The sequence below is a fragment of the Symsagittifera roscoffensis genome, chromosome 7 (genome assembly GCF_963678635.1).
Source record: "Symsagittifera roscoffensis chromosome 7, txSymRosc1.1, whole genome shotgun sequence".
Classification (NCBI taxonomy): domain Eukaryota; kingdom Metazoa; phylum Xenacoelomorpha; order Acoela; family Convolutidae; genus Symsagittifera; species Symsagittifera roscoffensis.
This window is the reverse complement of record NC_087068.1, coordinates 5,931,383-5,955,862: the sequence shown is the minus strand read 5'-3', so window position 1 is coordinate 5,955,862 and position 24,480 is coordinate 5,931,383. Positions and strand designations below refer to the sequence as shown.

General features: G+C 37.2%; 2 protein-coding genes across 6 annotated transcripts in view; one reads left to right on the top strand and one right to left on the bottom strand.

The window, feature by feature from the left end:
* The window catches only part of LOC134851749 (14-3-3 protein homolog 1-like), a 524,146-nt gene that overhangs the window by 5,598 nt on the left and 494,068 nt on the right, over positions 1-24,480 (top strand). The window lies entirely within an intron of this gene.
* The window catches only part of LOC134851743 (uncharacterized), a gene marked incomplete in the record, with an annotated part of 109,728 nt that overhangs the window by 79,798 nt on the left and 5,450 nt on the right, over positions 1-24,480 (bottom strand). Inside the window, 11 exon segments of the mRNA XM_063867961.1 lie at positions 3,545-3,912; positions 4,207-4,384; positions 4,660-4,806; positions 5,154-5,355; positions 9,289-9,476; positions 12,807-13,696; positions 16,214-16,643; positions 19,285-19,514; positions 19,956-20,113; positions 20,672-20,778; positions 22,530-22,867. Coding sequence (XP_063724031.1) covers positions 3,545-3,912; positions 4,207-4,384; positions 4,660-4,806; positions 5,154-5,355; positions 9,289-9,476; positions 12,807-13,696; positions 16,214-16,643; positions 19,285-19,514; positions 19,956-20,113; positions 20,672-20,778; positions 22,530-22,867 — 3,236 coding nt within the window.

The following is a 24,480-nucleotide window of genomic DNA, read 5'->3' as shown; positions in this document are numbered from 1 at the left end:
GGCATCGAAGTGTCATGGCGCTTCCTTGAACAAACAAATTTCTGTTGGTTGGCCCTGATCTCCTTCAAAACCTCATTTTTGTACTTTTAAGATTCCGTCAGCATGAATACGCCGTTTCAGCTGACATTGAAGGGATGTTTTTACAGGTTGGAGTCCTTCTCTTTGTTTTTTGTGGCGGGAGGACCCCACATCAAGTGTGGTAGTTCACCAATATACGCGTCACATTTTTGGTGCTCGTGACTCGCCGACTTGTGCGAAATTTGCTTTGCAGAAGACTGCATCGGATAATCAAGCTGAGTACCCCGAAGCTGCTTCGGCTGTTGTCCAGAAATTTTATATGGATGATTATCTGGATTCTTTTCAAAACAGGGATGACGCCTTGAAATTAGGTAGGGATTTAATCTCGTTGCTTAAACTAGGGGGGTTTTGTCTGACAAAATTTGTCAGCAACGTGCCCGACGTAATAACCGCTCTTGATCCGGACAACCGTGAGTCCAATTCCTCTGTTAAAGATATTTGTGCGAGTCCAGAACAGTCGTCGCATGTTCTCGGTCTTAAGTGGGAACACGTAAAAGACACCTTAGTCGTTAGTAAAGGGGTTGATCGTCCACTAGACAAAGCAATCACACAGCGTACCGTGTTGAGTTTTGTTTCCTCTGTTTTTGATCCATTTGGGTTAGTGGCTCCGTATACCGTGAAGGCTCGCCTTCTATTAAAAGATATCTGGCGAATCAACGGTCAAAAATGGGACGATGATCTGCCAGAGGAAATCAAAAAGCAATTTCTTGAGTGGCACTCAGGTCTTCATTTGTTAGGTTCTCTGACAATACCTCGCAGCTATTTCACTGAACCTTTCGACCTAATAAAACTTCAAATGTTCGGTGATAGTTCGCAGGATGTTTTCTGTGCCGTCGCTTTCCTTCGTGCGCGACTTGTTAGCTCCCATCAGACCGAATTAGCCTTTGTGTTTGGCAAAGCCCGCGTCGCGCCTATGAAAGCGCTTTCTATTCCAAAGTTAGAGCTTCAAGCGGCTCTTCTTGCAACCCGCTTAAAAGAAGAAACTTTGAAAGGTCTCACTTTCAAAGTTATGGATATTTTCATGTGGACAGATAGTACCACTGTTCTCCAGTGGCTTCACTCTTGTAGTAAACTACCCGTTTTTGTTGGTAATCGCACTGGTGAGATTCTGGAGTCTACCACCACTGATCAGTGGCATCACATACTTAGCGGTGATAACCCAGCTGATACCGGTACACGAAGGATTTCTTCGGAAGCCCTCAAGGAAAGCAGTTGGGTTGATGGCCCTAGTGTATTGAGAACAACTGATCGGCCGTTCAAGCCCGATACAAGGGTTATTGATAAAATAAGACTCAAAGACCATCATGTGATATCGACATTTGTCTGGAAAACTCGTCAAATTTCGTCGTCGATGTTTTGACAGAAAAAAAATCTTCTCTTCGGAAAATGGGAGAGATTCAATTCAATTGTAAAATACAAACGCGCAGTAGCATTTTTGTTAAGATGGCTGAAATCCCATAAACATTTCCGGTCGAGTATATTAGAAATTACAGACACGTCTGAAATGGATATTGCTGAACAGAAGCTCGTTTACCTGTCCCAGGGTGAGACATTCCCTAGTGAGCTTAAACTACTGAGATCCGGTAAAGTTATCACAAGGAATAGTCGGATCGCCAAGTATTCGCCGTTCATTGGACCAGCTGGCATCCTTCGCTCGACTGGGCGCATCAGCCGCTTGGTTAACTCCGATTTCGATAGCAAGCATCCGATTATAATTGATGCACGTCACGCGGTTGTTCGGTTATTGGTTCAACACTTGCACGTTAGGAATTTCCATCAAGGCTTGGATTACATGCGTGCGGTGGTTAATTTGAAGTACGTTGTGTTAAATTTGCGATGGTTGCTGCGAAACATCAAAAATACTTGCGTTGTGTGCCGAAAACGCAAAGCGCAAACCGTAACTCATATGATGGCTGATCTGCCCATTGAAAGGCTGGGTTACAGGCAACCTCCTTTCTCTAACGCAGGTGTCGACTACTTCGGGCCGTTCCTAGTTCCAATCCGGAGAAGTACGGAAAAGAGGTGGGGTTTTTTGTTCACCTGTCTCACCACTAGAGCCGTTCACATTGAAGTGGTCCCCTCGCTCGACACAAGCTCTTGTGTGATGGGCGTGGAGCGGTTTATCGCACGTCGCGGTACTCCGACTACCATCATGTCCGACAACGGCACGAACTATGTTGGCGCTCAGAAAGAGCTCATAGCTTGCGTTGAGAGTTGGAACAAGCTCGCACCCGCTGTTTTTGTTCAGAAAGGGATCCCGTGGAATTTCAATCCACCCAGCGCACCGCACCATGGTGGGTCCTGGGAGCGATTAGTTCGGAGTGTCAAGCGCGTTTTGTATGACATCTTAGGCAACAGAAGAGTAACTGAGGAGGTGCTAAGAACCACGCTATGCCTTGTTGAGCAATCACTCAGCGCTAGACCGATAACAGCCGTTAGTTCCGATCCGCTAGATCTAGAGGCGTTGACCCCGAATCATTTTATTCTTGGTCAACACGCAGCGAGTTTTCCGTCGCTAAGTTTCGAAAAAAAATTCGACCATAAGAAGCGGTTTGCCAGAGCGCAATCAGACGCTAACGCAATATGGACACGGTGGATGCGGGAATACGTTCCTTCCCTCAATAGGAGGGCAAAGTGGCACAACCAGTCAGACATTAAGTTGAAAGCCGGCGACTTGGTTTGGGTCATAGAGCCTGACACTCCACGTGGACATTATCCACTCGCACGTATCCTAAGACTGCACTATGGCAAGGACGGATGCGCGAGATCCGCCGGCATAAAGACCGTTACGAGCGAACTGACCCGCCCGACCGTAAAGCTCGCTCCCGTTCTTCCTTGTTTAGGGGTGGAGGATGTTGCAGAGCAACTATAAAACAATAGTATAAATGCATATAAAACGTAACCAAAACATAAATGCATATAGGGACAGTAGCCAAGTGTATACTTGGTGCGTCCCGGCGGGTTCGGCGCCGGTTCGAATCCCGACTAGGTCATTTCCTTTCTAGAACTCGAATATGCACCGAGCTTGATGGGATGCTCCGTAACCAGGTTCGATCCCCCCCCCCCCAAAAAAACCTATTTTAACCGTCTTTTCGCTCTAAATTGGTTCAGCCTTGATTAAGGCTGACCTTTAAAAAGAGCAATTTGTCTCAAGGACAAATACTGGCCATTTTGCAGCTTGCTTTGAGTTATGCAGTTTATTGTGGCCGATGTTACCGATGATAAAGCTTGTTAAAAATTATAAATTATCGTTATATTTTCAAACTTCCGGAGTTATTTTGCCGAGAAAATACTCATTAATTAAAGTGTTTAAAAACCGTTTTTTATATAATCGTGGAGATTGACGCGCACAGACCAGTTTTTCCTTGCGATGATTTGTCGCTTACGCCGAATTGTTACCTTACAAAATTGGCGACTCACTAAAGTAAATTACCATAGAACGCCAGTTTACATATCTGTCACTCACTTGCACAAACACATTGTACGTGTCTCCGATCTTCAAATTGCGAATGGGGTATTCGAACATCTTCCCAGTGGGATCTCTCTTGAGATCATTCACCCCCACCCTCCCATGCATCACCCCGGTGTTGTTGGGGGGACTAGAAGAAGCCACGCCCACATAAACCATGTAACAAGTGGGCGACTCCCACGTCTCCTTATTTCCATCCTCCGCTGGCCATGTGACAGTCACGTGACCCAGTTGCGACTCCTCCCGGATAGATACAGAGGGAGCGGGGGGCTCTCGCGGGGTCCGAATGGTGACCGGGTGGGATTGTGGGCTGTTTCCGACAAAGTGGCTGGTCAGCATTTGGATCGTGACAACATGTCTCATGCCTGAAATCAAAATAAACATCAAAATAAACACTTTTTTATGAAGTTTGTTCATAGTTTAAGAAAAATAAGCAACCATCTTACAGAAAAGCTGAATCAGAATGATTGGAAGGAAAAAAACTCAAAATTAACTCCACTACTTTATCCATATTTAACAAACAAGAGAACAGACAAAATAGCCACAATTATAAAAGACTAAATCATAAACATAGTGATTGATTTGATCTTTAATTGTTTTAACAATGAGCTTGGATTTGTTTAATTTTGAGTAAAATTCTGATCTTTGTCTCAATCTACCTGGTTTGAGGTCCGTCAATGTTACTTGTCTGGCGTTTGGGGGTAGTGTTGTATGAAGTGTCCCATTGACGAAAAGAGAGAAACCATCAGTCTCTCTCTGTTGCTGTTCATGCATACTATCTCCATCTGCGCCTGATGCTGATGATGCAGAGGTCGACACAGTCCATTGCACAGTCGCCTGAAAAGAGATCAGTTCCTGATTGCCCAAAATGTTTACCCAATAATTCAATTCCAGCCATTCATATAGGACTCTTATATCTAGCGAAATCGGAATATCATAGAGAAACGTATGTGCTCCTCGTGTTTAAGTCACCATGATTGAAACTCTTGCTACAAAAATCGTTGCCAAACCACTTGGCAGCAATTTGAAAAGAAGCAACATTCGGTCTCAGCAGAACCAGTGATCTTAGTGAAGTTTCAGACTAAGTGATGGTGTGTTCGTAAAGTATGTACCTCCTGCAAGTCGGTCGATTTGATTGACAGGTTGAGTGCCTCAGGGGGTCCCAGAGTGGTGTGAGTCACCTTGTCAGACCACAGAACAACCCCCTCCTCCTCTTCCTCTTCTTTTTCTTCTCTTTTCTCTCCAGTCCCAGTTGGGTTCTGGTGGCAAAACGATTCTATTAGTTTTTCCCGTAATAATAAAAATCATTTTAGCACAGAACCCAAATTTTGTTCAAAATAAATATTGATAACGGTTAAGAGAATATCAAAATTTAGCAGTCTCAAGCTCAAGTATAAAAAACTGGATTATCACTTTTTAAATCTAAAACTACAAGAGAAAATGGGGTGAAAAATAAGGCCCTTACAGCAAAAAAGCAACATGAAACTTGTCTTAAAAATCTTAAAGTTAAGGCATTGGTAAAAAATAAAGGTAAGACATCATCTTCATGATGGATAATACTGAATCATTTCTAGGCTAAATTCTAATTTTCATTTCATATATGTACCTGTTTGTGATGCATTAGTTGTGATGATCTCTTTAGTCTGATTCTGACGGAGACAGAAAAAGTGTAGGTGCAGCGCGGAAGGAGAGGAGGAATAAGTAACTCTGAGACCCCGCCACGGGGGGACACCTGCCAATTGTGACGCGTCTGCTGTTGCTTCCTCCCCCCACTTTCAACGTGGTCACCGCCACTGCCAGTGGTTGATCTACAAATCAACTATGTTACAGAGCGACAAGAATAGGTTGTTTTTGAACACGTAGCAGAAAAATCTGAGAACAGTTAAATTTGCTGTTAAAAACATTTTAGAAATAACTTTTGCATTTTTTTTTGGAATTTCTGTTGTATTTAAGGTTACGTATTGACTGAAATTGATTTTTAAGCCATTTAGTAAGAGCCTGATTGACTATGAAAATATTACTTTCATTTGCTTAAAATGGTATTGAATTTTGACGTAAAAATGAACAACCCGAAGTTGCAAATCCTGACGGCATATGTAGATACTGATGCCATCATTTTTTTTGGAAAATTTTGGACATGCGAGGCCCAGCAATCATGGAATATTTGCGAAAGTAGGGCAATTTTTCGAAACTATATGTTTTCGTGGGCGTCGGACATCTGATTAGACACAACAGTTATCCAAAAATGAACACAACAGTTTTTTTTCTACACTCTTCTTCGAAATAATTTCGTTTTTCCAGCGTTCTATGCTGAGAAAACTTTTGAAACGCGTAGAAAAACATTAAGTTGAACATAAATGAGCATATTTGTGTTCCAAGTTTAATTAATGAACAAGAAAACTTGAAGAATTCTTAAACTTTTTTTGTTCCGACTTTCGATACGAAAGTAACGGAATATTTGTGCTCGGGGTGGGTTTTTTTTTCTTCAGACAAATTTCGACTTTTTAACTAGCCATTTTTGACGGAATTTTTTTAATATCATTCGAAAGGTATTGTTGTCCTGAGCTCAAATAACGGAATGGTTGTGCTCGGAGTGGTTTTTTTCTTCAGACAAATTTCTATTTTTGAAATAGCCAATTTTGACAGATTTTCAAATTATCATTTAAAAGGTATTGTTTTTCTGAGCTTACATATGAAAATATTTCTCAATTTCTCACCTGTGATAGTTTTTCCTAAAGTTATGGGGGTTTAAAGATTGCCATTTTGCCCAATTTGGGACAATTAACGCGCGATATATTTCGCGCTATTAACGCGTAAGCGGAGAGTTAATCCGTCTTAGAAATCGTTCCAAATTGGTTAAAAGAAGCTTATTCGCCATAATTGGTTTGTTACAAGGAGCAAAATCTATCTTTTTGTACTTTTTATGGCGTGTGGGGTGATGATTTTCATTAAAAAAATTTCAAATTTTAGAAGAAAAAAAATTTCATTTTATTTTTTCTTAAATTTAATTTTCTAATGTTATTACTGCTCCATAAACCTTAAAAGGCAGTCGGAACATTCAGGGCTTCGCCCTGATACGAGCAGTCTTGTCTACTTTTGTGAACAAATTTAAAAAAAAAAAAACTCTAAAGCCAAAAAACGCTAACTGAAGCATTCAAAACTGGTGTTCTCTACGTATTATGAAATTTTCTCAGCCTAATGGACCTGTTCATGTATAACTAATATGACTCGATCGCTTTAATTGCTTCAAAAACGTCAAATTGCTTCAAAATTGATTAAATTTCAAAAACGTCGAGCCTCAAGAAAAACGTCTGTTTTCCTGAAACAACTTTACGAGAAATGTTTACTGTCGTTTGAATCACGGCTGAAAAAAATTCTAATACGATAAATTAATCAAACTATTCTGATAACTATTTGTGGTACGTAATTTCATATGAGGAAAAGAGAAAAAAAACTTTAAAAAACCAGAAGACAAAGTTCCTATCCATTTTCAATGATCAGAACAGCAATCAAAACCCCTATTTGATTCTCGGTAGATGTGACACTATTAGATCTGGCTTTTCAGCTTAATTTGGACACTAAAACAACATAAAATGATGATGTTCTTTTAACGTTAAATTTCTATCGGAGCTGAATAATTTTTTTCCTCAGACAGATTTTAGCTCAGGAAAAAAAACTAAAAACAAAAATTTTTTTCGATCGAAGGGAATAAAGTGCTTGGGTTAGTTTTTCTTCTATATATATTTTCTTTCTTAACCAACCGTTTTGGGCAGAATAGTTCCATAAAATCTGAAAAATTTTTATGTCCAAAACTCAAAACTTGAAAAAAAAACGTCAGCTGAGACTAGGTGCGCTTAACTTATGGGATTTTGAATATGGAGTACTTTGATAACTAAAACTAAAAGGAGACCTTGAACGCGCGAGTTTTGTTTTTTTTTTCCTATTAAAATGTACGTTTTTAATCTACTTTAAAGGGCAGTCGGATTCTGACGCTGATACGATCAATCTTGTTTTGGTATAGTGGCCATTTTGTCTCCTTTATTACAATATTTATGAATTTTTTATTTTCCTAATTGGGAAGCTTTATTCAAATAATAGGTTGATAGTAGTTGTGAACTTGTCAGTTACGAGACAACTCTTGTATTTTAAAAGTATGGTGGTTATGAGTGCGTAATTCAGCCCATCGACAAGCCCCAAGGAGAAATTATTGCAGAAAAAAATCTGCAATGGGACAAATCATGTTAATTGAAAATGTACGGCAAAATTTGAGAATTATAGAAAAAATTTTTGTCAATTTTTTCCAGCAAAAAAAATATTTAAATGTTGTTTTTAGTTTCTAAGTATTTGACTGTTAATTCAGGAAGATTAATGGCATTTTCCACTACCGAAATTTTTTTTTTTGAAATTTGTTCTACAAATTTAATAGCGCAGTTAGGTGAGAACAGAACATTTTGTGAGACTTGCAAAGAAGTTGCCTCATTATGAGAACCTTTATAAGAATTTATTATGACTATTTTTAAAATGGATAATTATCGGCCCAATTCAGTCAAAGAAAAATACGCAAAAACTAACTAGCCAATTTTGAAGCAAATTTGATCAACATGAGCGTCCTATTTAGCCCAATTTATCTTAAAAAAATTTAATTTTGGAAACTTTTTTCTTAAAATCTCAACTTTTTGTGGGAAATTTATTTAAGGAAGCTTCTCAGACTTCCAGACATAATTTGCGATTTACGGAAGAGCTGTGAAAAGCTATCCACCATGTTTGAGCATAGACCATTTTTCCTACTCCTCACACTCGCATCGTCCTCACACTCGCATCGGAATGATATTGCTAATCAAAGCTTTTTTTGCTACCGAAGGCCGTTTTTTGCGTCCAGAACTATCAGGTAGAACCAATAGTGCAGCCGAATTCGGTCAATTAGCCTTACTACAAATCATTGCCAAGGCACGGGATCGAATACACAATTTTACGATCGGCGTTCGTTGCCACCAAGCGAGGATTTAGGAGGGGGCTGGGTGGAAGTTCCTTCCTTCTCCCAGGGAATCGACCCCCTGCCGACCCAAACGGTACCCCCTTTGTACTATTTTGAGATATTTTTTGGTCAAAATTTTTTAAAAAGTGCCTAAAAACGCCTCTTTTGGCCGGTTTTTCAAATTTGTGCCTGCGACGCAGAAAATTTGGCCAAAACAGGGTCTTTTTAGTGCTTTGGGAGAGCTCGGAAAATCAATTCGGTCGACCTAAAAAAAAGATCGACAAAAATTTCGAAAATTTTTTTGAAAACCCGCCCCCCCTCGAGAAAATCCTAGATCCGCCCCTGATTGCCATTATGTTAAGTTTTTGCAGCTTTTCGAAAACTTAAAATATAATCTTTACAAATACGGCCTTTTGATGTTTCCATATTTGCTATCAAAAAAAATCACACCAAACATGACCCGATTGTAAGAACAAATTTTGATCGAGTAGCCTGCAAAACAAATAGCATCGGATTGTTTATGGTAAAATACAAGACAACTTTTGTCTTTTTTGTGTTCATCATTGAGCCTTAAAAATGAGTGTATCTGTATCTGGACAAGTTCGCAGACTCTCGTGGGAGTAAAGGCAACCTTCTCCTTGAGGGGCTTTATGGGCCGTTAAATTATAACTGACTGCTGTTTGTCATATCTACTCACTAAACAACTCAAATCAAATCAGTATTACAGTTAATAAGCGTCTTTAGATTTGTTTTTTAAAATACTAACGTGAAGTGACTGTTGTAGTTGGGTGGAAAGTGGAGTCCCTCTACGGAGAACACGACCTCCTCATCCTCCACCCCCACTAATACACCTGTGATCGGAACAGTCTGTGTCTGTATCTGGGGGATGTTCAAGTGGAACAGTAGTCCCTCTTCTGATTCTCTCACCAAATTCAATTTTGGCTTCTGCTTTTTCTGCAACAACATCACAAAACATCTGTTTAGTGTTTATTACACAACTTCTCAAGCGTGATTTGAGCATTTTGAGTGTTTTACAAATACCGTTCAAAAACATAACCTTTTGAACTTCGATTTTCAAGCCTGATTTGAGCATTTTGAGTGTTTTATAAGTACAGTTTAAAAACAGCTCATTTTGATCTAGGATTTTGAATCCAACCTGCTTCAAATAACGCTAAAACATCTAAAATCTTGCATGAAACTGGGTGTAAAATCTCGACCTGGGTAGACTTCATTGTAATTTTGTGTGTACGCGTATGTATCTGCATCTGCGTCTGTGTATGTACGTGGTGTCCCTCTTCAGAAACTGCAGAGCCAATAATTTTTTTTTTTGAAATCATGCAGCGTAATTTCTCGTGCAATCATTTTTCAAAAAATTAAGTGGGTTTTTAGGTTGCCAGTCTGGCAATTTTGGGATTATTTTCTGTCAAGTAATGCATTATTAAGCCAAACTAAAGCTTCCTTATTGATACGCGTTAATTAAAAGTGGAAATTTTAGTCTTTTTGCTATCTCTTTAACTATTCTTCTCCCTCCCTTTGCTACCGAACGAATTGCCAACCATATACAGAACTAATTCAACGATTAAGCATTTGAGATTTTTTTTGGTACCTACATAGAATATCCATCGCCCCCCCCCCCCTGTCATTTTTGCAAAAGGAGGGAATTATCTATTGACGCGTAGCGTAGGCAGCAATATGAATGATCATTAATACCCACATGCAAAATCAATAAAAATTGGACAGTAGTTTTACTGAAACGACCCATGTTTGAGTTGCTCGCATGCATGAGAGTTCTGTAAATACCTTCACATAGAGTCCCAGAGGCGTTAGGGCATTAACAAATAATTGATGAGACATGGTCAAAAACGGGGTCTGTTATGTTACACTGCTCAAAATTACCGAACTGTTAATTGAGTTTCTGTTTTTTTTGCTGTTGTGCCCCTGCTACATGCAAGTTTTATGGTTATTTTTCTGAGCTGAGTAATTTTGCCCCACCCTCCAGCAACGAGCACGGATCATGGCGGGTCTCGAACATCCGACCTTTCGATTGAGAGGCGGAGACGTAACCATTTCACAACCGCTCGCCCAGATTTTTTCCCCTAGATTTTTTCAGCTGGAATTAATTTCAACCAATCAGAATCGAGCATTATTATCCGATTTTTAAATTTGAAAAAGTTAGTTCTGGGCCGTATCTAACAGAAAAGGGCTAAAAATGGTACATAAGATTTATAAGGAGTTCGTATATTTTCGTTTCTCTCCATTTGCCCATTATCAAGTAATAAAATATTTAGCACCTATCAGAAATGCAGATGAGGAATTATGTCATAAATGGGACAGATCGTGCATATTGGTATTATAGAACATCGGTAAAAATGCGACTTCCCCCGGTAGCAAATGAATCTGGCTCATAAATCAATTACAACTGACTTTTGTCTGAAATCTAGAGATGACCTAAAAGCTAGTGACGTCCTGAGCTCAAAATTACGGAAACTATTTTCAGGTGAAATCTTTTTTTTTCAAGTAATGAGGATTTGTAACATGTCAAAATGAGTAATTTGGGATAATAAATGCGCTACAAAATTCGCACTAAAACGCGTGAGTGGCGATGTGATCCAGCTCAAAAATTGTTGACAATTGAATTGAGACGAGCAATTCTGTCTTTGTAATACGGTACTAGACGGTACTAAATGAATTTCGTGTCTATATACAGTTTTAAACTTATTCAAACACGGAAGTTTGACCGCTTATCGCTAAAAATTTATAAGATTTTCTTACACAGAGGCGAAGCAGAGCTTCGTAACACTTGCAATACAATTAAACATTGCATTATTCGAAATACAAACAAAAATCACATCTGAAAAAATTCTTACCTTAGTCTGGGATGATGTTCATAAATAGCCTTTACCAGCATTAAGAATCAACAAGACTGCTCGTATATCAGGGCAAAGCCCTGAATGTTCAGACCGCCTTTTAAAGGGTCTCGTATATTGGTAAATTATAAAATTTGGACAATATCGAAGAACAAGTGTGAAAATATTAGTTGTACGAAATTAATACGACCGAATACAGTAGCGGATTTAGGGAAGGGGCATGGGGACGCACCCCTCAGGGATTGGACCCCCTGCCGACCCAAAGGGTCCCCCTTGGTACTATTTCGAGATATCCACTTTTAGATGACTGAACTTAAAATTTTTCTAAAAGCGCCTTGCGTGCCAATTTATACTAATTTTGAGGGGGAAACGCGCGCCGAAAAAACGCAATTTTTTGGTCAAAATTTTCCAAAAAATGCTTTTTCGGCCTGTTTTTTGAAAAAGTTGTCTGCAACGCAGCAGAAAGTATGGTCAATATAGGGTCTTTATAGTGATTTGGGAGAGCTCAGAAAATCAATTTGATCGACCTAAAAAAAGGTCGAACAAAATTTCAAATTTTTTGTTTGAAAATCTGCCCCCCTCGGGAAGTTCCTAGATACGTGCCTGACCAAACAGCTAGCCTCAAATTCAATTTGGTTTCTTTATTGAATTTTTTTGTGCGGGATAATTTGCCACGCATTAACCATTCGCGTTAAAAAAATATTTCAAGTCAAGGTTGGTAAATTTACAAACTTTAGAAAAAATTTCAATTATAAAAAGAAAAAAATTGAATCAAAAGTAAAAAAGCCAAGCATGGGAAGAACTCGTTTGGAAAGAGTACCAGACAATTTAACCTACCTTTGGAAAAAACGGAAAATCAGCCGAAAAAAATTCAGACAAAACCTCAAACCCGAAAAACAAATCAAAATTTTTTAATAAATACATTTGAAAAAATTAGTTACTACATAATATAATCTAAGAGGTATAGAGGTAGTTTTCAAGAAATTGAACATGTCCATTTGTACATTTTCCACTAAAAAGCAATTGCAAACTGTACGTATTTTGGATCTCAGGGAGGGAGGGAGATTCGCAAAAGGGAGGGAGATTCGTTACTAGATACAAAATTCGCATATACTCATTTGTTGATTTATTTCGTTATAGGGGGAGATTCGTTACTAGGTACCTGAGGGGTAGGGGGAATAGTTCAAGAGATCCCGTATTTCTTACAGAACATATAAGAAAAGTTGGTAACAGGAAAAAAATTTGGTTTGTTGATTACAAGTCACTTGCTCTCGCAAGTGAAATAACTGCTATAAGCATACATTAACAAAATGTTTGACAAAATTTTGATAGGAAAAGACTGACAGGGATATCATAAAATTGATAACAAGTTGATAGTTTAATGAAAAAGAGACTGCATCATGTTTAATATACTAACCAATGCTGCAACTGATTCTTCGGATGCTCTAGAATGCGCTTCATTTTCAACTGCCACATACCCTTCCCCCTCCTCCTCCTCCTTTAACTGGGCGTGGTCATTACTCTCGGCAACCTCAACAGGTAAAATCTGAATATCTTTGTCACCCTCTTCTTCATCTTCGTCTTCGTAGAATTGCCCTTCATTTTCATCCGAGATCCTTCCACTCCTCTCCTCCCCCTCACCTTCTTGTGATTTCTCCTCCTCCCACCCGAAGCCCATCATCTTGTCGCCACTCTCTTCAACAGCTCTTTTTTTCACTCCTCTTTCGACACTCTCTTCCACTTTCAACTCAACTTCTCTAATATTCTTCTTTTCGAATTCTTCTTCTTTTTCGTCTTCTTCTTTTTCGTCTTCTTTTTCTTCTTCTTCTTCTTCTTCTTTTTCGTCTTCTTCTTCTTTTTCGTCTTCTTCCTTTTCAACTTCACTTAAAGCTGAATTGAGAACCAAATCCGTCAGTGTTTTGGCTACTCTGATCAATTCGGCCTCATAGACAATGAGTTCGTTTTCGGTTTCTAGACCAGATGCTTCAGATTGGACTTCGGGCTCTGCTTGTTCGGCAGCAAGCTGTTCGGGGGTTTTGGGTCGATCTGGGTTCGGTTGGGAGTTTTTATCTCCCTCCTTTTCTATCTGATCTTTTTCCTCCTCCTTTTCCTGCTCTGGACTGCTTCGTTCTTCTTTTCTGTCTAATTCTTTTTCGTCTTCTTTTTCTTCTTCTTTTTCTTCTTCGTTGTTTTCTTCTTCTTCCTTAGCTAATGTGTCGATAGCAGCAGTTGGCGATGATGAGGATTTGACTGTCTCTTCACTACAGACACTGCTTCTACTGCTTCTTTCTTCTTCTGCACGAGATGCTACAACAAAACACTCTCAATGATAAACAAGGATAGCCGGTTACTGAGCAAGTAGGACAGATTGTTCCGATCATGGTCTTAAAAATACAACTAAATTAGTGTCGTTTGTCTGCGTGGTGTGATAAAAGAATCAAAAGGAAAAACTAGAACTCAGACATATTCGACAGCCATAGATAAATAAGCAAGATGAACAGTAGTTTTTTAAGGAAAACTATACAATTTTTTTTGAAAAAATGACTAGAAAAACAGAAAAATCTGAAAAAATTCTTAAAAAAATTCTTAAAGTTTTTAATTCCATAAAAGCGTTAAAAAAATTTCAAAAAAATATATTGCATTTTTGTTAGAATATTTGTTTAAAAAAAATTAGTCACAAATAAACTATTGTAAATGGCTTTAGCTAAGCCTAAATAAGCCTGCTTGTTTGCTTTATTCGCTCGAAATTAGAACAAAAACAAAAAATTTCACAGGGGTTTCTCTCGACACCGAGACAATTTAAAGAAGGAAAATAAAAAATTCAGTCGAATCACGACTGAAAGGAATTTAATATGGTAGATCACTCGACTAATTCCAATAACTATTGTGGTACCTGATTTTGCTGGGAAAACAAAAAAAATTCTCCCCATCTCCTAAATGATCGGAACAATTACGCTTATCAACCAACCTATAATTCAAATTCATTTCCCGACCACTTCGAGAAGAGAACGTAAGAACCTATAACAACCCGGGTTGACAGAAAATGCTTATCATACAATTTTCATATATGAAAAAAATGCTTATCATACTCTTTAATACAATTTCATAGAGCAAAAATAAGTGTATGAAAATAGCAAAATAAGCATTTTTTCCAGAAATTGTACGACGAGCATTTTTTCCATACTATAAAATTGTATCATAAGCATTTTTTCCATACAATGAAAAAACAAAAAAAAATTGTTTCGAAATTTCGTGTTTCAACCGAAACACTAACCAAGGATTTTTTGTCATATGACAACCCAGAGTGTAAATGGAAATTACCACGCAGATAAAATGCATTTGGTGATTTTAGCCATAAAAGTTAATTTTAACATTTTCACATGGAATTATATACCAAACAAGTAACTTTTTGAATATGGCTAGATAATTTTTAGTTTGAAAATTTTGATTGTTGAGAAAAAAGGCCTGTTTTTCTACAAAGTTATTTTTATTTTAGCAATGAAACAAAAGATAATAATCGTGTTTACAAAAAAAACACTTTCTTGTGATTTTTGGATTTTTTGGGTGAAAAACTCATCCTGGACTACGTTATAAACACAAAATCTCAAATTTTTCATCTCAAATTTCGTAAAATTTATATTTTAGCACAAAAGCAAGTTGCAGCCAAAAATGGGATTAAAAATTTTTAACTTCAAATTTTTGTTTTTGTTTATGAAAAAAATGCATGTCAATAAACTTTCATATATGAAAGTTGAGTTGTATGATAAGCATTTTTTATAAAAAAAATTTTAAATCATTTTTTTAATAACCAGAAAGCTTCAAAAGAGGCAAGTAGACCAAAAATGTTCATGGAAATTTTTAAAACACTTTTTAAACTTTGTAAGAATTTTCTATGACAAGCATATTTTTTTCATAGATTTCGTATATGAGACTGTATGATAAGCATTTTTCTTCTATGGAAATCAACCCGGGAAAAGGTAGATTTTGTTCATCCCGATTGTGATAACTGCATATTGACAGCTTGTAAGAAATCAAATACGGTATCCTTGTCAAAAATATCAAAAAAATACTCTTCAAAAAATGGTCAGACACAACCTAGAAAACAAACAGAATTTTTCTTTAACGGATTAATAGTATTCTCCTGCTGCCGGGTTAGGTGAAAGCTAGAAAAATGAAAAACCTCTCTAATTGTTATATAATATAAATATTAAAATTGACTTCTTCAGATCAAAAAGCTGTTATACAGGCATTTACGGACGTTGTGGTTATAAAAATGAGAACACTGGAACACATTTTTTTAAATGCTGAATTACTAAACAACAGTGTTGAAACAAAAAGGCTGTATCATTTGGTAGGCCATCAAACAGATTGTTTTTTGTATATTTTGAAGGGAATTCAAGGTCAACTATGTTAGGGAAAACAAAATTTTGTTTTGGTTTTCAAATTCTCAAAGATCCGTAGGTTAGAATATATAACTAAATCGAAATTAAACATAAACGAAGACAGCATAAAAAAACTTTTGGTTGATAAATGATCATTTTTCAAAAAATTGCAAAACTTTTCGAGAAATAAGAGTTTTTATTTTTTGCCTTTTGCAATAAAAGAGTTTTGGATACTTAATGAGAAATCTGACTGCTATTTCGAAAACTTTTACCTAGAGCAACTTGTAATTGACAAACAAGAAAGCGGCAAATAAGACAAAACGCCACAAAGAATCAACAAAAAACTCTGAACCATGCATTTGAATGGTAGGCCTTTATGATGTCAAATTGAAAGTGTAACAAAAATTAAAAGCATTCGAATCAGGAATTGATCATAACTCACCAATGAGGCGGTCTTCAACTTTGTGTCCGTGCTTCACTGTTATAAAAGTCAAGTTATCAAATCCGACTTCCAAATCTTTTCCACCACTTTTTCCTCCTGCTGCCGAAAAGAGACTCGTGTCTAATGGCAGCGCGACTTTAACTTCGTTCGACAAAATCGGCTTCTCGGTTACGACGAATTTAGTCGCCAATACAACTCGGATGGTCTCGTTGAGCACACAGTCGACCAAGGACGCCTTATAGCGAGAGGATTTTAAGTCGGGTAAAATTGGATCCCCACAAAGTATACCGTCTACAAGGAGTGAAAAGTGTTCTACGCCCGCTTGAAGTGTCGAAGGCCAGATAACCGAGAAAGAGTCCGGTTTGGTTGCAGAGACTTCGATTGAGATTAAGGGTGACCCTGTGTTAGCTTCACGGTCGCAGCTGAATAGCTAAAGTAAATTTAATCTTTAATGTGATAATAAAAATTTTATGGTATGAAAAAAGCTCGTTTGTAATGCGTCTCTTTGAATAGATTATATCTGTATACACTTCAATTTGAAAACTTGCATTATCAGACTGTATAAAACGTTTTTTGAACAGAGATTGTGTTTATGCAGTTTTGTCATTGTCTGACGTAGCCTCTTAAATCATATACTTTTTTCGTCTCCAACAAATCAATTATTCACGTTGTTTCTCTTGCTGAAAAAGATCAAAACAGAAGTGAAAATTTTGAACTGAGATGTTCAATGGATTGTGGAAAACGCTCATATAGGTCGCATTTTTTTTAAACTACTTCCAAACAACAACAAGACTGCTCGTATCAGGGCAAAGCCCTGAATGTTCCGACTGCCTTTTAAGGTTTATTGAGCAGCAGTAATACATAAAAAAATTAAATGAAATAAAATAAAATGAAATTTCTTTTTCTAAAATTTGAAATTTTTAAAGAAAATCATCCCCCCCACACGCCATATAAAGTACAAAAAGATAGGTTCCGTTCCTTGTAACAAATCAATTATGGCAAATAAGCTTCGTTCAACCAGTTTGGAACAAATTATAAGACGGATTAAATCTCCGCTTACGCGTTAATAGTGCGAATTATATTGCGCGTTAATTGTCCCAAATTGGTCAAAATGGCCAAAATGGCAATCTTTAAACCCTCATAACTTTACGAAAAATGATCACAGGTGAAATATCTTTTCAAATTTAAGCTCAGGACAACAATACCTTTGAAAGATATAAAAACATTCAGTCAAAAATCGCTAGTTAAAAAGTCGAAATTTGTCTGAAGAAAAAAAACCCACCCCGAGCATAAATATTCCGTTACTTTTGTATCGAAAGTCGGAACAAAAAACGGAAAAGTTGAGAAAAACTAGAACACACCCGAATACAAAGTTCCTCCCTATTTCCGATGGTCGGAACGATAACTGATTTTCATAAAACAAACTATACACTCTCGCTTTATTTGCTCGAATTTAGACTACAAACTTCTGAACTAAACTTTTTCGGTTATTGGCAAAAACATTTTCGATAACTTTTTTATAAGTCGGTTCAATCACCACTGATAGGGTTTTAATTTGTGGGATTACTCGCCCAAATTGTTGATTAGTTAAGGTATCTGATCGTGCGTAGTGAAACGTAGAAAAACACATACGAAGTCAAATTTCTTCCAGTCGTCAGAACAAAAGAAAAAAAACTGTCGTTCTTTGAGACAAAAAACCTTTAATTAAGCACATTCGAAATCTATTTGCTGCATCAATTATTTCGCACTCAAAAATTTATCTTGAGCCAGACATGTAATTTTACGTGTTTTCGAAATATTATGTTTGATTAATTTTTTGTCATTGTTCATATGATAAGCCTAAAACAATTTTTAGGAGAGTGAAACCTCGTCGCGAGCAAGACAGTGAGACAATCGCAAAAATCAGCAATTTTTGTCCAAATTCGAAACATTGAAACACACAAAGGAAACACACAAGAGTTTAGAAGGCACTAAATGGCAACAATAGAAGACAGTTGCATTCAAAAACATTAACACCAGCTTTTTGGAGAGCCAAAACTCCAACACGATAAAGATGGCACTTAAAAAGTTCTCTTGAAAAATTTCATTTTAAACTCAACGCAAAAAATATTACAAGAAAAAATTTCTCTCAATGAACACAATGACATAGAACTTGACTTAGATGAGAATGATGTAAGACGATTTTTTGCACACTTGAAGCTTCATCTGCGAGCATGTAGTTGTTTTTACACTTGTCTTGTAATCGGGAACTACACTTTTTTCCGTAATCAATTCTTTCACATATATTACTTACTTTTTAATTGCTTTTTTTGAACCTTCGCAGTTTCAAGTTTGTTTCCAGTTACATTCGATATACATTTAAGTTGGCGCGGCATCACAAATAATGATAACGGAAATTTTGTATACGTATTTTTGCGTGACCAAATTGATTTTAGGCTGATCAAATTGAATTAAATTTGTAAAGTTTCAAGCATAGTTTGATTTTTTGTACAACCGCTTTTCCTGAATGGATCAGTTAGGTATAATTTTTGATCAAAAATACCTTCAAAGGTACAATAATTTTATTAAATGAAACAAAATATCTTGAAACACAGTCATGCTGAGCTTTAACAATGAAGTGTATACCAAATTTAATAGTTTTTTGATAAATTGAACAGCAAAATACCATTCTATTGGTCTATTGACATTCATCGCGATTTTTTGAGAATTTGATTTTATTTTTTAAATTGTTAAATAGCTATATTTAACTACGGGAAAAACTGATGAATGCTTAAGATGTATACTTAACTAATTGAATAATGTGATTTAACTTTTAAAAATGTTGCTTTGGAATTTGAGTCACGGACAATGTTTTCACATTACTCCTCGCTTGGTTCAACTGAAGGTTTCAATGGGGCGAATGAAACGTTGAAGAAGAACAAACACCTGAACCAAGAGACTCGTCCGACTGATATCATTAGTCAAAACAGATATGAGAAAAATAGCTTCTCAAATTTAAGCCTCGATATTTACAAGACTCGTGTACTTCCAATGAAAACTAAAAACTAAGTAAGTAGTGTATTAATGCCTACCTTGGTCTGAGAATACTTGGGGGTCAAGTGTTGTGCTGTTGGAGTTGCAGCCACTTTGACCCCGTAGCTGACCCCTCCTTCTAGCCCCACCAGGCGACATGACCTCGTGACCCGGTTGAAGGGGGCACAGTAGCTGTGGCCATCAATATAGAGTTGGTAACAGAAGATGAACTGTTTGGCATTGGGGGGCTCGACAGACCAGGATACTTGGACACTGCCATTGTGCAAATCTGCAAGCAGGACTCTTTTCCCAATTCCAACCACATCCCCATGTCTCTTATACAAGTAACCTCCTCCTCCCCCCTCCCACCCCTGTTACAAAGCTCATCAAGATTGCAGAATACCACAATTCCAACAGGATGCAAATCCGTTTACATTTCACTACATACAATAAAAAAGTCATACTAGTTTTTTTAACCTCCATAGATGAACAATCAAACTCCATTATATTTCAAGTCGACTAAATTTTCAAGTTAAACAAAAATGATTTTCGAATGAAAGGCTGCATTCTCAAAATATTAAAAAGACCCTGTTAGCTAAAATTGTCTTTATTTCTCCCTGCTCAGCTATTGAATGACCGTAATTTATTGGCCAAGTCAAAATTTTTGCCAGATGGGGGTGTGAATTAATGTTTGGCGATAGAAGTTGGAATAAGGAAAAGAGGAAGAGGCCTGTGAGGACGATGTCGAGTGACACTTGCTCCCACTTCTGTTCCACTCCTCTTTCTCCACTACCCCCACCCTCCCCCTCCTCTTGCCCTGATGACGTCATCAATGCAGAAGAAGACGAGGGATGAGGAAGAGGTTTTTTGCTCACAACTTGGAAAGTGCTGCAAAATAGGCGTGAACTCATTATTCCATTGACTGCGTTAGCTAGTTTATTTTTAAAAATATATATATAAATTTCTGAATTTTTTTCTATGCATAACCAAAATTCCTAATCAATAAATCTGCGCAATCAGACCTCTTTTTGCATAAACTCCACTAATTTTTTGGGCAATTATTGGTGGAGGTAAGTTCTAACAGCTGTCTAGCAAAAATAGCCCACAAAGCTAAAATATGACATTTCCGGCAAAATATTGACATTTTTTCTTCTGGGTTTTGTTCAGAGTTTTTGAACTCGAACTTTATTCGATCAAGAGAACAAAAGACCATAAAATTGTTGATTTCTTTTTTTTCGTAAATTCGCATTGCTACAAGAACCACTCTTATATGTGAGACTATTATATATTATGACTAATTTAATAATCTACAGAATAAGAGTTTCATCAAAAAACTTCTACAAAAATTAAAAAAAAAACTAAACTTTGTTGAAAAAATATTTCGTTTTTTTTTTTGTTTCTTAATGATTTTTTTTTGTGATACCTGTTCCGAATATTTTAACTCACTTTGAGATGAACTGTTTGCTATCGAGCACTCCCTTCTTCACAGCTACTGCCCTGATCACGTGGAAGCCCACTCTCTCAAACAAAACGCCCTTCTGTTGTCTGTAGAGCTGAAACAAAGGAATAATACTTACAGTTACTAGCAATGTAGATATTCAATTTTGCTCAACTGAAAAAAAAAGTTTTCAATTGAATAAAAACATAACTTTTTAAATTGAATTTATTTAAAACGAATTGATTCTCAAAATCTGAGCAAAAAATGTTATAATTACCGTTCGCGCATTTCGACCAAACTCATTACAGAACGGGTATAGGGGGAAAAGAATTCGACACCTCAGGGACTCGAGTACTCGATTAATCAAAGGGTTCTCTTCGAGAAATAATTTACAGAGGGACAGATTTAGAGGGGAGGGGGGTTCGAACGCCTTCTCTTCTCCCCTCAGGGATTCGGCCCCCTGCTGACCCAAGGGTCCCCCTTTGTACTATTTTAAGATATCCGTTTTTGGAGACGGAAACTGAAAATATTCTAAAAGAGCCTTCGGAGCCAACATATTCTAATTTTGAGAGGCGCGCTGCGAAAACACCCATTTTTTTGGTCAAAATTTTCCAAAAAGTGCTTTTAAACGCCTTTTTTGCCTGTTTTTTTTCAAATTTTTTACTGCGGCGAAGCAAGTTTGTCCAAAACAGGGAGGATCTTTTTAGTGCTTTGAGAGAGCGCAGAAAATCAATTGATTGACCTAAAAAAAAGGTCGACAGAATTTTCGAATTTTTTTTGAAAATCCGCTACACCCTCGAGAAAATCCTAGATCCGCTCCTGATTTTACAGCATCCGTTTTCGGTTGACCAACTTTAGAAGTTTTGTAGGTGCTGCAGTGACCCTTCAAAAGGACTATAAAATTGTTGATTTCTTTTTTTTTCGTAAATTCGCAACGCTATAAGCACAACTCTTATATGAGAGACTATTATATATTAGAATTAATATTATAATCTACAAAATAAGAGTTTCATCAAAAAAATCTACAAAAATTTTTTTTGTGATGACAACAGTGGTCGGATTACTCTGCGGTATTGACCAATCAACCGACTACCTGTGTTATCGTTTCAGGAGAGCTATGAAATCGATGTGGTGGTCAAATTACCAAAACTCACATGATGTCCCTCGATGGAGTTTTGATGATTTTATATAGTTTGACTGAAGTAGATTTTGAATAAAATATTTATCTAATCTTTACGAATTGGAAAAGTTTACCTGCTGCCAGGCACCTATAGCCAGATAAACTCTAGTGAAAAAAGTCAGGAAAACACATCTGCTTTGATCACATATTAATAAGTACAACAATTGAGAGGAATTAAGATCTGCTGCGCAGAGAATTCAAAAAAAAAACTTGAATCGATCTCAATGTTCGCCTTATTTTCTGCTTCACAAAACAGAATTTTTATTCGCAAATTTAAATGAATTCAAACTGAATTTAAGGTGCTGTCTGTTTTAAAACGTTCCTTTGCATTTTATGAAACTGTTTCCGTATAAATATTTCAATAGTGTAACCTAGCCGACAGTGACTGACTGACTGACTGTCTGAGTGAGCGAGGAATCAAGTTACCCCCCCCCCCCCCTGCGTGTCCAAAGACCAAATTAAGATTCTTAAACTCAATAATAAATCAAATTGAATTTTTTGTTTAGTGCTGCGTGTAAAACGACTGATTCTGATTGTCTAGAACTTCCAACACACAACCAATCAAGTCAAAAACTTCACCCTAAACAGCAACAGCTTTTAGTGCGGAGGAGGATCTTAACTTGTGTGCTTTTTTGACTTTATGACTTTTTGACTTGGCTGCTGTCGGGTGTATATGGTTACTGTACCTTGATGCCAGTTGTGAAGCATGGCTTGGTTCCATCCAGAGTATACAGAATGAAAGTGTCTTCCTCTCCTTCTTCTTCGTCTTCTTTTTCTACCTCCCTCTCCCCCTCCCCCATCTCGACATCAGCTCCCCCCTCATTTCTAGGGTGCTTTTTGTGTCTATTTTTCCGATTGGTGGTCTTCAGATATACTCTGTGTCCCACTGCCACTACTATCACTCTCCCCCCAACTGCACCGCTGATGCTCCCATCCATGTCATCCCCATCATCATCCTCATAATCCCCTTTTACACCTGCTTGGTCACTTCCGCCACTCAAGTAGGGAACAGGCGCTTCTTTTTCTAAACACACGCACCACAGTCAAAGAACGTATACACGATGTCTGCAAAACGGACATTATATGTCTAATGGTGATATTCTAGACTGGTCTTCTTAAGATGGTTGAATAATTATATAAATAAGTTAAATCGCTGAAAATGCGGATTTAATTCATTATTGACGTTAAAAACAACTGCCGACAAAAATAAAATCAGCGCCAATCACAATTTGACGTGAGGTATATTTCTTGATTGTGTCAGATTGTAGAGCAGCCGCAGAATTTTAGCGTGAGTGCAAAGGTATGGCGTCAAAAAATAATAATAATAGAGTTACAAACTGTTCAATTTAACTATAAATGAACTGGCTGTGCAAAATTTACGACGGAAATGAACTTTGGGCTCTTTTTCCTTCCCCCCCCCCCCCCACCTCACGCCAGTTTCAACTTATTAGTGTAACGAGTGGTTTTACGAGGTTGAGTATGAAGACCAAATATGTTTGTAGTGGCCTTATTAGTCTGTATGTAAATTTTCATAACAATCGGACAATGTGGTCATCAAATTTACATGTAAAAATTTGCAGGTGGGGGGGAAAGGAAAAAGAGCCGAACTTTGATATCATTTTTAGAAAAGTTTATAATCTACACTTGCACATTTGATACATAAAAATTTGGATGTAATTTTTTAATGACGAACGACCAAAACGGGAGGAAGATATGTAAAATTTGTCCTTTGCAAGTAATTACTAAAAAACAAAACAATGCGAAACATTCAAGTTTTGCACGTTTGTTTAAAACGCTAGACTAAAACGCAAACCATTACGAGGCCAAACTGTGTGTTTTGTGATTTTTAAGCGGATTGCGCAACAGGCCAAAAAAGGTTTGTTGCGGAATCCGTAACATTGCTAGTTTTCTTTGATCTTCTTCACTGTTTTTAATTCACAAACATTTACCTGAAAATTGCTCCAAAAACAAACGAGTTTGCAAATAAAAATTGCGGAATTCGCAAAAAAAATTGAAGGATCCGGAACTGTTTGTGGAATTCGCAAGCAGATAATTACATATGTGCATCCTAATTTTACGCAATCGCGAAATCCGCAACTGTAAGCGGAATCCTTACGACGGAATTGGTATCATTTTTATCGGAATCCGCAAAATTCGCTTTCACTTGCGGAATCCGCTTAAAGTTTAGGAAATCCAATCATATTTGTTGAATTCCAAATTATTAGCTATATTCGCTCATCACGGAATCCGTGACACAATGTGCCGACAACGTTAAATTACCCGTATTTGAGCTTGAAATTGACTAAGATCTATAAAGTGGAAACCAGTTACTGTTTGAAAAAGTTTAAAAGTTGTCTCTGGATTCCAGTGACCTAGAGACAACAAATTTTGCGCCTATACAGTGAACAATTTGGCATCCTACCAACAATTAAAATAGTTTTTTTACACGACATATAAGTTAATGTAATATCTTTTTTATCAAATTACTAAGAAATGGGTTTTGGTATGTTACCACTTGCGACCCTATACATGACATCGGAATACAATTTTTTTTGTAACTTTTAGTGATCGACAACGAAACTGGAATAAAACAGTAATTCACCCTAGACAGCGGTTGTCATTCAAAACGGTATTTCG